The sequence below is a fragment of the Suricata suricatta genome, chromosome 10, assembly GCF_006229205.1.
Source record: "Suricata suricatta isolate VVHF042 chromosome 10, meerkat_22Aug2017_6uvM2_HiC, whole genome shotgun sequence".
NCBI lineage: Eukaryota > Metazoa > Chordata > Mammalia > Carnivora > Herpestidae > Suricata > Suricata suricatta.
The window spans coordinates 61,358,796-61,372,424 of NC_043709.1; the positions used below are offsets into that span (position 1 = coordinate 61,358,796).

Consider the following 13,629-nt stretch of genomic DNA (forward strand, 5'->3'; position numbering starts at 1 on the left):
GCTTCCTCAGACTATATTGCTCAGGTTCTGCCTTGCTCAAGAACCTTCAATAGCTCCCTGTCACATACACAGCTTGGGATCTAGGGACCATCTCCCATTTCACCCTTTGCTAGTGCTTGCTCCAGCTGGAGGGCCTTTTCCTTACAATGCCCTTCCTGGGCTGCTTTTGCCATTCCCCATTGCCAGTACATCCAAGCCTTTTCCCCTTAACCGCTCCCCACCCCCGCCCCAGGCAGTCCTTGTGCATTCAGTGTCCCAGGGCTTGCCTCCCCTCTGTGTCTTCCCTTTCTCTCACTCAGCAATTACCCTCTTGGATTGTATTAGATTTTCCCTTCTTTGAGGCCTTCTCTGGAGGTTTACCAGACCCCAGAAGGGAACCAATGGGTCTTGACTGGGGCCAGAAGATCACAACAAATGTGTCAAACTAATCATCACAAATGTAAAAACCAAAACACCCAAAAGGCTATAAATTATTTGTGTAAATAAAATATTTTGGCTGTAAGACCAAAAGCCATACAAATGTAATTTATTTAACAAGCAATTTAGGTTTGATTCTCTGATCTGACACACTTCCCTACCATTGCACGGATGAGTAAAACTGAGTTTCAGAGATGTCCATGCCTGGCTCAGAATATAATTCCCAGCTAGAATAATGAGTGATCCTGGTACCTTCAAGGGAGTAAGGGGACACAAGATGTGTGAAATTGTATCCTGTCGCTCCTGCCAGCCTTCCAAAGCAGGGGACTCTGCCTCATCCTGCCCCTAAGCCTCCCCAGGTCTTAATTAAGTCAAGAGCAGGGCCTTCATAACCTTGCTGAACTGTGGCTCTGTCTTGATTTCCTTCGGTCCCTCCCTTTTTCCTCCAGCAAAAACACATGTACCCCAGGAGCCCTACCTGGGCCCACCCTTCCTGTGGGTGGCCCTGAACTCTCCTTCTTCCTCTCCTATCATCATCCTCAGCAACAACATTGGGTGTTCCATTCCTGATGGCTAGTATCTTATTAACTAATTCATGCTAAAGTGTTAATGACTTGTTAATAGCTTGATGAGATGTTTTTTGCAGGGACACCTGCATTTGGATGGATCCAGAAACGAAGTTCTTTGAGGATAGGATATTTTGTGTTGCCCCTGACTCAGCACCTGGTAGGTGCTCAGTAAATATCTGATAATGGATCAATAGCAATAGATCTAATGTTTGAAAAGTCCTTCCTACTGAGTTTTATACTTGGCAAGTGCTATTACTACTACTACTGCTACTACTACTACTACTATTTCTAGTGGCAAGTTTTCCATTATTAGGAATAGTCTGAGTGGACTGATTCCTTGAGCCTAGGACCTCTGGGAACAATAGCCCCTTCTTGTCATCCAATAGCAGATGACACTGTAAGGAGATGTGCTAATCCAGACATCCTTTCCCAGAGGAGAGAAAGAAGGAGAAAGAGCAGAAGTGGAGAGGACAGGTTGATTCTTAACTTCTACCTTACTCTGTACTTTTGGTAATTGATAACATCAACTGAGCAGTGAAGAAGTAGCGGGCATATACAGAGTACTTCCCATGGAATCATCATAGCCACCCCATGAGGAATTCATTATCCCACTTGTGTTGGGGAAGCTGAGGCTTGGAGAGGTTAAGTGCTGCTGGGTGGTGAGTGGAGTTCGGACCTCTGGAGCCAGCTCCTGGTCTGGGGTCCTACCTGGTGGCATTCTAGGTGGATGCGAGCCCAGGGGCTCCCTCAATAGGCACCATCCCTGCTGTTTGGTTAATGCTCCAACAGTCAGTTCTCTGGCACCTGGGAAGGGATACCCAGAGGCTGGGCTTGGGCCCTGGGGAAAGGTACAGGGGGGAAGGAGTTGACTGGGGGACATGAGACCCTCATCTGGTCCCCGAGCCCCTGGAAACACAACAGCACAGGTGGCGATGGACAGAGGAGTCTGGCACACAGAAGAGGAGATGAGGTTAAGCTAGGGTTTTAAGCAGGATTTTGAAAAAGCAGAGGCTTTGGATGAGAAGGGCTGGGTAGAAAAGGTGTTTCAGGCTGGTTAGGGATAGTATGGAAGAACTGTGGAAGCACCTGAAGATGAGGCCTGGGGAGCAATGTCCTTGGCTGAAGCAGGGAACAGTAAGGACAGGGGGCGACCAGGCAGGGCAGGGCAGCAGCTGCAGGGACGTTGAAGTTTGGGCTGGTGAGCTGCCATGCACATGACAGAAACACACAGCCAGTGAAGCTATCGATGGGCCATCGTGTTAGGATGGGTTCCAAGAGCTGGGAAAGGCCTTTAATGTTAGACCACAAGCTCCCATTTCCCCTCCACTGCACACGTGCCTGGCACATGGATTCTCTCAAAAGAAGTTTACCAAAGGGAGAAAAGAAGGGATGGGGGAGGGTGGGAGGAGTAGTTAGGTGGTCTCTTATCTGGAGAAACTTCTACTTTCCTTACAAAAGAAAACTGAGATGACATGTGACACAGCCTTCAGAGGGACATCATGGGGGCTGCCTACAGAGCCACTGTCCTGGAACACACCAAGAACATGCTAAGGGTTAAGGGAGATGAGGAGAGCTCAGATCTGGGCTGTGCCGACCCAGGAAGACCCCTGGGGAGAGGACAGAATAGAGCAAGAGGTGGCAAAAGAGGAAGAGGGAAAGGATGGATGGATGATGAAGAGGAGGGATGGAGAGACAAGGTGGGAAGGAGAGAAGGGAGGAAAAGAGAAGCTCTGGTGAACCATGAAGACAAAATGGCAGTGGGGTGGGTGGAAAGGAGTACAAGGGAGGAAGCGGGAATGGATTCCAGGTCAACTCCTAAACAGAATGATAGACAGCCCCACACCAGCCTGGCTCCAGATTCTTCACTCTCCTGTGGCTTCACCCAGTCAAGAGTCACAGCACACCCTGGGGTCCCAATAGAGATCTAGGGGTAAAGGCAATCTCTGGGGACAGAGTTGGCCACTGGAAGAACAGGGAACATAGCAGCAATGGCATTCATGGGGGAGGATTGGGGCCTGTGTCAGGAGTCAGGGACCTGAGATGGAGGGGACAGCAGGCAGAGTTTGGGGCAGGGATTTCAGGCTAGAGCAGGTCTGCATGGTGCTCAGTGGGCTGTCCCTTGGAGGGGCTCCCAGCCAGCCTGCACCCATCATTTGTGTGGGTCTAGAAAGGTGCATAGTTCAGTCTCACTTGGTCAGCAGTTCTTTCACTTGAACTCTAAACAGATGGTTCATGTCCTCAGCTTGCTCCTGCTTTTACTAACAGATACATAAGACAGAAATTAGAAAACAGACCACCCAGGAGTCTTTCCTTGAAGCCTCTAGGCCCCGGTGAGCCTCTCTGCTCTGAGTTGACCCCTTGAATTTTCTGCCACCTGCTCCAACTCCATCCTCCTTTTCTTCATTCTGTCCAGTGTTCGTTACTAGACATCAATTGTGCCTTGCACAGCCTCCAGCCTGCCTTATGGGAGATTTAGAGAAGTGAAGTGTGGAGATCCCATTTTCTGGAGAATTGGCAGGAGCATATGACCCCTCATGTGCTCATGTCCCATGCTGTAGAGAGAGGGTCACTCCATCCCTCACAACTCAGCAGATAGAGCCACTGTCCTCTGTGGTTTAGGGGAAGAGGCCATCAGCACAATGTGTCTCCAGGAGGCCTGAATGAATGGTCTGTTTCCAGAAAATACAAGGACACACCTATGGTTGGAGCCCCCAGATACTCTACCCAGTATCCTACTCTGTCCAGGGAAGCCCATTCCCTTCCAGCTCCCTGAGGCCCCAGGAGGAAGCCCACAACACAGAGATTAGTCAGGATGGTGAAGTGCCAGTGACACCCCCCTGGAGAGGCTGAGGCCTGGGGCAAATTATCCTATAACAGCAGGTTAATTAGATAAAATCCAAATTACATGAGCAAGGCTTGCAAGCCCAGCAATTTGAAGGTTTCGTGTTGTTTCAGAGGTGGGGAGGGCTTGATCTCTAGCTCAGCATAGAGAAAATGACTTCTTGCTCCCAGGCAAGCCAAACCCATGAATTAAGCTCTTGACTGCCCATCCACGAGCCCTAATGCCAAGCACATATAAGGAAGGGTGTCTGCCAGTCTTCTCTACAACCTGCAGAGCCCGTGTGGGATTTGTCTTTCACCCCTCCTGCATCTGACCTCCATCTCCACCAGCAACATGAACCGCCAGTTCACCTGCAAGTCGGGAGCTGCCGCCAAGGGGGGCTTCAGCGGCTGCTCGGCAGTGCTTTCAGGGGGCAGCTCATCCTCCTACCGAGCAGGGGGCAAAGGGCTCAGCGGAGGCTTCGGAAGCCGGAGCCTCTACAGCCTGGGGGGCATCCGGAACATTTCCCTCAACATGGCCAGTGGCAGCGGGAAGAGTGGAGGTTATGGATTTGGCCGGGGCAGGGCCAGTGGCTTTGCAGGCAGCATGTTTGGCAGTGTGGCCCTGGGGCCCGTGTGTCCAACTGTGTGCCCACCTGGAGGCATCCATCAGGTCACTGTCAACGAGAGTCTCCTGGCCCCCCTCAACGTGGAGCTGGACCCTGAGATCCAGAAAGTGCGTGCCCAAGAGCGGGAGCAGATCAAGGCTCTGAATAACAAGTTCGCCTCCTTCATCGACAAGGTGGGTCTACCTGCTCTTTTCCTCTTCTCTCCTCACCTCCCCTCCCCTTCCCATCCCTTCTCTTCTTTTCTTAGAACATGAGCTTTTATTACAGAGAAGGGATTCAGGTTAGCTATGAGGAGGCATAAAGGAGGTGTTTCTTTTATCAGGGTGACTTATTTAAGATTCCCTGCATAATGTTTTCCAAGAGAAGACAGAGGTAGGTCTGTCTCTACTGGCAGAGGCTTATGGGGGGTACTGGCAGGAGCTCCATAGGGTTGAGGGTTGGCTTAGTGCCATTGCTAATCCTGGGGTCCATGTAGGTGAAAAATCCAGTGAGAGGGAATCTTCCCCAGGATAACCAGGAAAGCTTGTCTTCTCCCCATCCATTGCGACCAGGTCTCCTCCACTAGTCATTCGACTGATGGATCAGGAGCATCAGGGTGTGGTCATTCCTGGGTGACTTGACCATGGGCATTTTTTTTTAAAGTTGGACTCTTTTGAGAGGCAGAAGAGTGCAGTGGGAAAGACGTCTCTATACTGCTCTGAAGTCAGACCTAGCTTCCACTCCAGCCCCATCACTTTCTAGCTGTGTCTTGGCTAAGCCAGCTACAGAGCCAGCCATGTAGAGAGTTATTTATCAGTGCCTCTGTTTCCTCATCTCTACAGTGCAGATAATAGCCTACCTCTTGGGGTTTGTTGTCAGGTTTATAAAAGAAAATGCTCGTGAAGATATTGGCACAGTGCTGCACACATTCTCCAAAATGGTGGTTATTCTTACTATTACTTTTATCTTCAGAGAGATCAGGGAGGGGTGTTGAGAAAGGGAGGAACCACAGGTCTGGAAGAGGCCTCAAGGCATTATCCAGTCCAGATAGGCCCCTGACTTTTGGTGGATGAGCAATTATTGCTCCCATTCTATGAGTCAACAAAAGCATGATGATAAATGCCATGCCAGAGTTTGGTATCTGGGGTGGGGATGGGAGGAAAGGAAAGTGAGAACCAGTACTGGGGATGGGGGGCTACATTGGCTATGTGGCAGTTAGGAATCAAGTATAGGTCAGCCCTGGACAAAGCCTATGGTTGAAGTGGTCAGTGGCTGTCAGAGCCTACCTACGTCCCCCAGCTCTAGACACCTGCTCAGAGGATCCTTTGCTCACTTCAGGGGCCAGCACTATCTCTGTGGCTCTTTATTCCTCCAAACCATTTCACATTTGGAAGATCAAAGGGCTCTGAGGTTTGGAGTTTGAGGGTCACATGGGAATGGACTGACCTTTGGTTGGGCTGGTCAAACCCCATTAAGGGGCAAAGTCTGGAGACATGGAAAGAAGAAGAGTCACCTTCTTCATGAGGACGGTCACCTCTGAACAAAGGTGGTTTGTCCAGAGTGATGGAGAAGCCGGCTCAAAGGTCTGGACAGTTTCTAAATAACTTCCATGTCCAGAGGAGGACAGTCTCCTAACCCCAGGTAGTCAGAAAATATGCATACATCTTATCAGTGGTCCTGATTATCCAGTGTATAGTCCAGATATGAATTGTGGTGTCCTGGGTGTAGGGTTTACTCTGTGGTCAATGCTTAATCTTAAGAATTTACATGAGTCAGGATTGGCTAAACCAAAGCAAGGCTGGATGATCTGCCGGGGGCAAGCAGTTTGATGGCTTATCCCACCTCAACATGGAATCCCAGACAGTTTTCTGAGGTCCTGTGCTTATGACGATAGGGAACAACAACTTTATTTAGACACTGGCTGTGCTCATGTGGATTAAGTCACATTAAAAAAATGGTACCACCCCAAAGCACACAAGCGAGGAGTAAATAGGTCTACTCCCTCTGATCAGTTTCCTGGCCCAGTGAGGCCACAGTGGCATGGGGATCACTGTCCATCCATCTTGCCCCATGTGCCATGCTTGCCCTGTGGAATATGGCTCTGATTGGCAGAACTAGGGCTGAGGGAGGAGGCCATGGGCAATGAAGGATCTGGGGCCTGATGCAGACATTTAGATGACCTGAAAGCCCATTGAGTTTGTTAAACTTGACATGCTATAAAATGAAGGGTAGATTCCCTTCTTCAGCGAGGTCAACCTTTCTAAAGATGAACTCAACCTGGCTCTGTCCTGGTATTTTTTAGGCACACACCTGCCCTGAGCCAGTTTGGCTCTTGTGAGTTCTAAGTGACTGGGTGCATGAGTTATGGGGACACATGTCTGAGTTCAGTTCTGGGATCCCTCACTTATCAAACCATCAGACCTTGGAAAGAGGTTAAACTTCTCTATAGCTCAGCTTCCTTTCCATTAAGTGGGGCTCATGATTTGCCCACCTCATGTAGCTATTGTGAGGAGTAAAGGAGAAAATGCAGGCAGAGCACTTTGTATAGGGCCTTGTGAATGACAGGTGTGACTATTTCCATGGGGGCTCAACAGTTTCTGTGCTTTGGGCCCCAGGTGCGGTTCCTGGAGCAGCAGAATCAGGTGTTGGAGACCAAGTGGGAGCTGTTGCAGCAGCTGGACCTGAACAACTGCAAGAACAACCTGGAGCCCATCCTCGAGGGCTACATCAGCAACCTGCGGAAGCAGCTGGAGACACTGTCCGGGGACAGGGTGCGGCTGGACTCAGAGCTGAGGAGCGTGCGGGACGTGGTGGAGGACTACAAGAAGAGGTGAGCGGGGAAGGGATCCCCCTGATGCCAAACAACTTCCCTTTCACTCTGAACTTGTTCTGTAGGAGTGGCAGCTACCCCAGCTTAAAGGTGTTGGAGGTGAGGGGCTATGGTCCTTGTCATACCAAGCAAAATTACTCTGACAAAACCCTGGAACTTGCTGCTCCAGCCTCTGATCTGGCACTTAGGACAAATGTCCAGTTAGCTGGACAGTGGTCAAAGGGTTATGGCTGGCTGGGTGAGGCAAACCTTGGGTAAGCCACTCAGAGCTTTTGGATCCTCACTGGTAAACGGGGACTTATATTTATTCACCTCCCAGAATGGTTATGAGGAGTAACTAAAGAAACACTCCCATTCATTGGTAACTCTTTATTCAAATTTACTTCTTGCTCCCTATGAGATTTCTCACAGAACATTTGCTTCACATGTTCCTCCCTCATTTTTGTACTTAGATCTTCAATAATCTCCTTTTTTCAAACATGGTTTCAAACTGCTCCAGGAAGCCTCCCTTGCCTGGCAGCCCCAGCATCCCAGTGCTCTGTGGCCCATTAGCATCTGTCTCCCCAAATGGGTACACTGCCTCTTGCTCAAAGTGATGAGCATTCTCACTGAGAAGATTCTAAGTGAGACACATTGACCCACTGAGCCCTGGCATTCCTGCAGGTATGAGGAAGAAATCAACAGGCGGACAGCTGCAGAGAATGAGTTCGTGCTGCTCAAGAAGGTGAGGGGGAAGGCAGGCCTTGAGTCCAGGGCTGGCCTGGGACCAGCGAAGGCTAAGCCTACCAGTGTGCTCTCTCTCTCTCTTGGTGAAAGAGAGGCAGTTCCAAAATAATGAGGGAAAGGCCAGGGAAAACCATGACGGACTATCCAAAGAGGGAATGAAAAGGCAGAGACGATGATGATCTTCCCAAGTGTTTCACATGGACAGGGCTTGTCCACAGTGAAGAACAGTAGAGGAAGACATACAGGGGCTCCTCGGAGGCCATGGGGCTTGACTGGGATTCCAGCTGTCTGGCTGGGGCTCCCTTCCTCAGAGGGAACCCCATTCCTGCTGAGAGAGTACATTTTCAGGATGGGGCAGGGCTGGCCCTTCTGCTCCTTCCTCTCCTTTTTCATGAGCCTCTCAGAGAGAAGAGGGAAGCTCTTGCCATGTGCAGGGCACCCAGGCTGGGGTGGGTGTTTCCTTCTTGGCAGTGACTGAGGGATGGTGGGGGCATTTTTTAGGACGTGGATGCTGCTTATGCCAATAAGGTGGAACTCCAGGCCAAGGTAGACTCCATGGATCAGGAGATCAAGTTTTTCAAGTGCCTCTATGAAGCCGTAAGTCTGTTTCTCCACCCACCCCTCTGAGGGCAGCCAGTGGGTAAAACTCTGTTCTGGGGGCTGAGGAGGCTCCCCACTCTCAGGGAGGCCCCCTGGTTAGTCAGTTATCTCCCATTTCAGCCCCAAGGGGCTCCCAATCTGCATCCCCTGGATGGGAAGGAAATAGTCCAGGTCCTGGCTTTGTGGTGGCAAGAGTCTGTCTGGAGCCTGGAGGGAACTCACTTTGCCCAGGGAGCAAGAGCCTTGGTTCAGGGTGTCCAAGTTAGCATCTCCTGGATTTGCTAACCTTGCTTCATGGGAGGGGGTGGTGGTGGTGAGGCGCGGTGTTGGCCTCCTACCGTCGAATCCTGAGACCAGTCCTGTTTACCCATGAAGGAGATCGCTCAGATCCAGTCCCACATCAGCGATATGTCCGTCATTCTGTCCATGGACAACAACCGGGACCTCAACTTGGACAGCATCATTGACGAGGTCCGCGCCCAGTATGAGGAGATTGCCTTGAAGAGCAAGGCCGAGGCTGAGGCCCTATACCAGACCAAGGTGAGCTGTGCTGAGGCAGGCCTGGGGAGGGCAACTCTAGCAGGCTAGAGGGCTGGGCCGGAACACTCCCAGCACAGAGGCCATGTCCAGTTAAGTGTCCAACATGCCCTTCCCCCATGATATCACCAATCTCAGATACCATGTATACCCATGACACACACATCATGCTTACCCATGACTCTGTACTTTGGGGTCCCCAGTTCCAGGAGCTGCAGCTGGCAGCTGGCCGGCATGGGGATGACCTCAAAAACACCAAGAACGAAATCTCGGAGCTCACCCGGCTCATCCAGAGAATCCGCTCAGAGATTGAGAATGTGAAGAAACAGGTGAGGGGACCGGCTGCTGAGGGCCTGGGGCAGGAGGGCAAAATTGGAGTGGGGCTGAGTTGGCCAAGGATATCAGCCTCCCAAATCTCTGCCCATGAGAGGAAAAGAGCCAATGAGGTCACCACCTTGAGTACTTTGAGCAGACATCCCCGGGCATCTCATCTCCTACTCACCCCAAGCACCTCTGCTTCAAAGCCCCTCCTACAGACAGCATTCTTTCATTCCTCAGGATGGGTTAGGACCACACCCCTGTTCCCTTTTTCCAGTCACGTGTTCTGCCAGCACCTGCACTTCTCTTGTCTTGTCAACCTTTGGCAATTACCTTATACCAGCTTGTCCTGTCTTCCACTAGACTGGAAGAAGGCAGGGAGCTGGCTGCTTTGTTCCTCATTGCTGTCCTAGCATCGAGCAAGTGCTTGACACATAGTAGCAGCTAAATAAACATTTTCAGTTTAAACAATTGATAAGTGAGCTCAGAAAGCACCCATTAAAGTGCCTTCTGTGGCTATTTATTAAGGTCTGGCTTGGGACCACTCCCAAGAATATAGGCTTTGGTCTCAGCTTTAGTAGGTGGGAAGAAAAGATGCATTCATATAATGACAATAGCAGCAGCTCCTATCATTTTATCACATTGAATCGTCCCAAAGACTCTATGAGGCAAGCATTGCCCATTGTTACAGATGAGAAGACTGAGGCTCAGAGAGGTTAGGGGGTTGCAAAATGGCAAGTGGCAGAGCTGTGATCAGAACCAACCGTGACTCCTAGTCCAGTGATCTTTCGACCTTCCCCTGGGCTTTAACACTTAGTGGCTCTGATGTGGGGCAAGTTCACTACCCTTTCTGCACATGACTACATGAATTAAGGTATATAAAATGCATATAAAAGGCTAAGTGCAGTAGTAGGCATATGGTAAGCACTTGGGAAATAATAGTTGGTTCTGGGGAATCTTCTTCCCTGCATCCCTTATCTGTGGTCCTATGCACCTGGGTGGCCACTGTCATTGTGCCTACCACACCACATTCCAATGGTCTCTCCTCCCAGACTTTAAACAACTCCAGAGCAGAAAGCCAATCTTACTCTTACTCATTTTGTATGGCCATATGGGTGGCCAAGTAAGTGTCTTTGTAATGAACTGACGTAGTACTAAATTGGCCACAATTGCAGGAGGGGAGGGTGTGCTATTTTTCCTCACCACCAATGCCTAAACAGGAGCAAAGATAGCCAGCCCCATCAGCCCCCCCACCTCACAGAAGAGGAGCAAGAGGTGTGAAGGGTGGAGGTGGGCATCTCCGCCCAGGAATCTCCAAGTGCCAGTGAGATTTGGATGTGGATGACTCTAATCACCCCTTCCAGTTTTTTAACTTCTCCAATTCCCTGTTTAGGCTTCCAACCTGGAGACGGCCATCGCCGATGCTGAGCAGCGAGGCGACAATGCCCTGAAGGATGCCCGGGCCAAGCTGGATGAGCTGGAGGCTGCCCTGCACCAGGCCAAGGAGGAGCTGGCCCGGATGCTGCGGGAGTACCAGGAGCTCATGAGCCTGAAGCTGGCCCTGGACATGGAGATCGCCACCTACCGCAAGCTGCTGGAGAGCGAGGAGTGCAGGTGGGGGGGGGGGCGCTCTGGCAGGAGAGCCCTGGGGGTTGAGAAAGACAAAACGGGAAAGCTTAGCACACCCTCCTCCAGAAAAGATTCATTTTTGGTAGTGAAAGGGTGGCAATGAGATTAATAATACCTGCCCTGGCATGAGTGCCCACTTCACACCAGGCACTGTGCTTTGGGAATTAGCTCATTCCCTGATTAGCTTAATTTCCCTGGGTGTACTAAAGCACACTACCCAGTCCCCCAAACCAACCTCCCCACAAAACCAAACCCATTACTATGTTAGTCCTTCTTGTTCCATCTTCCTTATCTGCCCAGGTACAAGATGAGCTTGTCAGAGATGTCCCAGGCCAGCCATTCCAGTTTCCCCATCATTCTCAGCTGACGGGAAAGACTCAGTGCCTGGGCTTGACCTTAGGAAGTGTGCATGACACCCCACATATGCACCTTGTGCCAACTATGGTTTGACTTGGGTCGTTGCCTGGTTACCCCAAAGATTCAGGGGCAGCGCCCAGAGCTTTCCAAGCTCTGCTTGTGCCAAAGAAGCCCTGGAATCTCCACAGGTTCCCATTGGGTTCTGAAACCCACATCAGGCTGGTGGGGACACTAGCTTTGAGATCAATAGTATGTGAGTTGAATGGCTGCTTGCTCTTATTTTATTTCTCTTTCCAACAGGATGTCAGGAGAATTTCCTTCCCCTGTCAGCATCTGTAAGTACTTGTATGCTTGGACCTAAAACTGTAGAATCTGCAGACTGGGAAGGGCTTTAATCCCACTCTGTGTATACATGAGCAACCTAAGGACCAGAGAGCAAAAAACTTTGGGATCACACAGCCAGATGGCAGAGGCATGGCCAGCAATCAGGCTTCTTGACTCCCAGCCCAGGACTGTTTCCTCCTTATCCCTCTGTCTCCCCATTCCCAGGGGATGGCAGTTAGGAAGGCTATTGCTACAGGCAAAGGGAAACAAATGATGAGTTTGTGTGAGTCCCAGGACACCAGGGCTGCAAGCTGTGACCAGCCATGGGCTGAAAAATTAGAAGGAGCTCAGGGGCTCCGGGAAAGGGGACCTCCAAGGCTAAGCTGACAGTATTGGATCTCTAGATTTCTCAGTAGGACTAAGAATTAAACCAGAGCATGCTAGCAGGACAGCTAGCAAGAGGGAGAGGTTGGAGACTGGGAAGTTTAGCCAAAAGACTAATAGAAAGGGGAAGGGTATGTCTAGAACATAGGTGGGTGCACTGTTATCTGGACCAAATGGATGGGTCTCTGGAAATTAAGAATCAGTCAGCCTAAGCTGTGCAAGGCAAGGGCAGGACACGGGGGAAGCTGTCTTTGGGATATTTTCCCTGGGTTGGGGGTGGTTACAGCCACATGCAGTGGCTAACCCATTGTCCCAAGATTTCCTCTGTCCCAGGGAAGGGTAGCCCCCTCTAGTCCTGTCCCATGAGGGAAGCTGACCCCACTCTCCCTCTGCAGCCATCATCAGCAGCACCAGTGGCAGCAGCGGCTATGGCCTCCGGCCCAGCTCTGTCAGTGGCGGCTACGTGGCCAACAGCACCAGCTGCATCTCAGGCGTGTGCAGCGTCCGCGGTGGGGAGGGCAGGAGCCGGGGCAGCACCAGTGACTACAAGGATACCCTGGGGAAGGGCTCCAGCCAGAGTGCATCCTCCAAGAAAGCCAGCAGGTAGAGAGGGCTGTCCAAGGCCCTCCTGCCACCCATGTGTCCTCAGTTGTCTCCCACATATGCTTTTCCCCAACCCACTGTCAGTCCCATCTCTACCTAGCCCTGCTCTCATACCTCCAGTGCTAGCCTTGGCCACCCAGCTTCTCCCAGTCTGTGTCTTCCTGAGCTTGGACAGGTGTGGATGACTACACCTGGGGGTATTCCTCCTGGCATATGCCTGGCGCTCACCTCTTTGGCTGAGCTCTCCCGACCATGCCATCAGCCCAGCTCCAGGCTCTCAGCCTTCTGCCCTCTATACAGCTTCTAGCTCAGTTGTTAACTACTCTGCCTGGCTCCCTGGGGCTCACACTGCCCCGCCCCCCTCATACTGGGGCCTTTATCCCAGCTCCTGCTTATGCTAGTGGCTGGTTCGGTGTTCAAGACCAGGAAGATTGAAGGACAACAACCAAGAGAAGCCAGTCCCCACCCCACCTTGGCTCCATCTCATGGCTCACTCTGAGTGGGACTGGGTACAACTCAGGGTCTCTCTTCACTCTCCTGTGTCCAGAAGCAGAGAAGAGGAGACCCCTCCACATCTCCTTTCTTCTTAGAGACCTTCCTATTGCATCCTCAATAAACAGCACGATCTGATGGCTTGGTCTCTGAGTAGTCAAGGTGTGCACACGTACTCTGTTCGGTATTTACCAGAGCAGGCACCACACAGGCACACACAGACACACATGGTACACACTGCGGATTGCCTGTGCAGCCCACATTTCTATGTTGATTTTCTCTGTGGAGTAGGAAAAGGAGCTCTCAGAGCACATGTAGCCCAGGGGCTGGGCAGTGTTGGAGGTGCAGGAAAATGAAGCGTAGGTAGATTTTGAGAGGAGAGGGGGAGAAGAAGAGGGAGAGAAGAAAGGAGGAA

At 51.1% G+C, this 13,629-nt stretch overlaps 1 protein-coding gene across 1 annotated transcript; it reads left to right on the plus strand.

The window, feature by feature from the left end:
- Window positions 1–4,161: 4,161 nt before the first annotated feature.
- Window positions 4,162–13,352, plus strand: LOC115304031 (keratin, type II cytoskeletal 71). The gene is made up of 9 exons (XM_029954044.1): window positions 4,162–4,608; window positions 7,030–7,244; window positions 7,908–7,968; window positions 8,472–8,567; window positions 8,946–9,110; window positions 9,311–9,436; window positions 10,819–11,039; window positions 11,712–11,746; window positions 12,515–13,352. The coding sequence occupies exons 1-9, from the start codon at window positions 4,162–4,164 to the stop codon at window positions 12,724–12,726; spliced, it is 1,578 nt and encodes a 525-aa protein (XP_029809904.1). The 3' UTR covers window positions 12,727–13,352.
- Window positions 13,353–13,629: the final 277 nt, after the last annotated feature.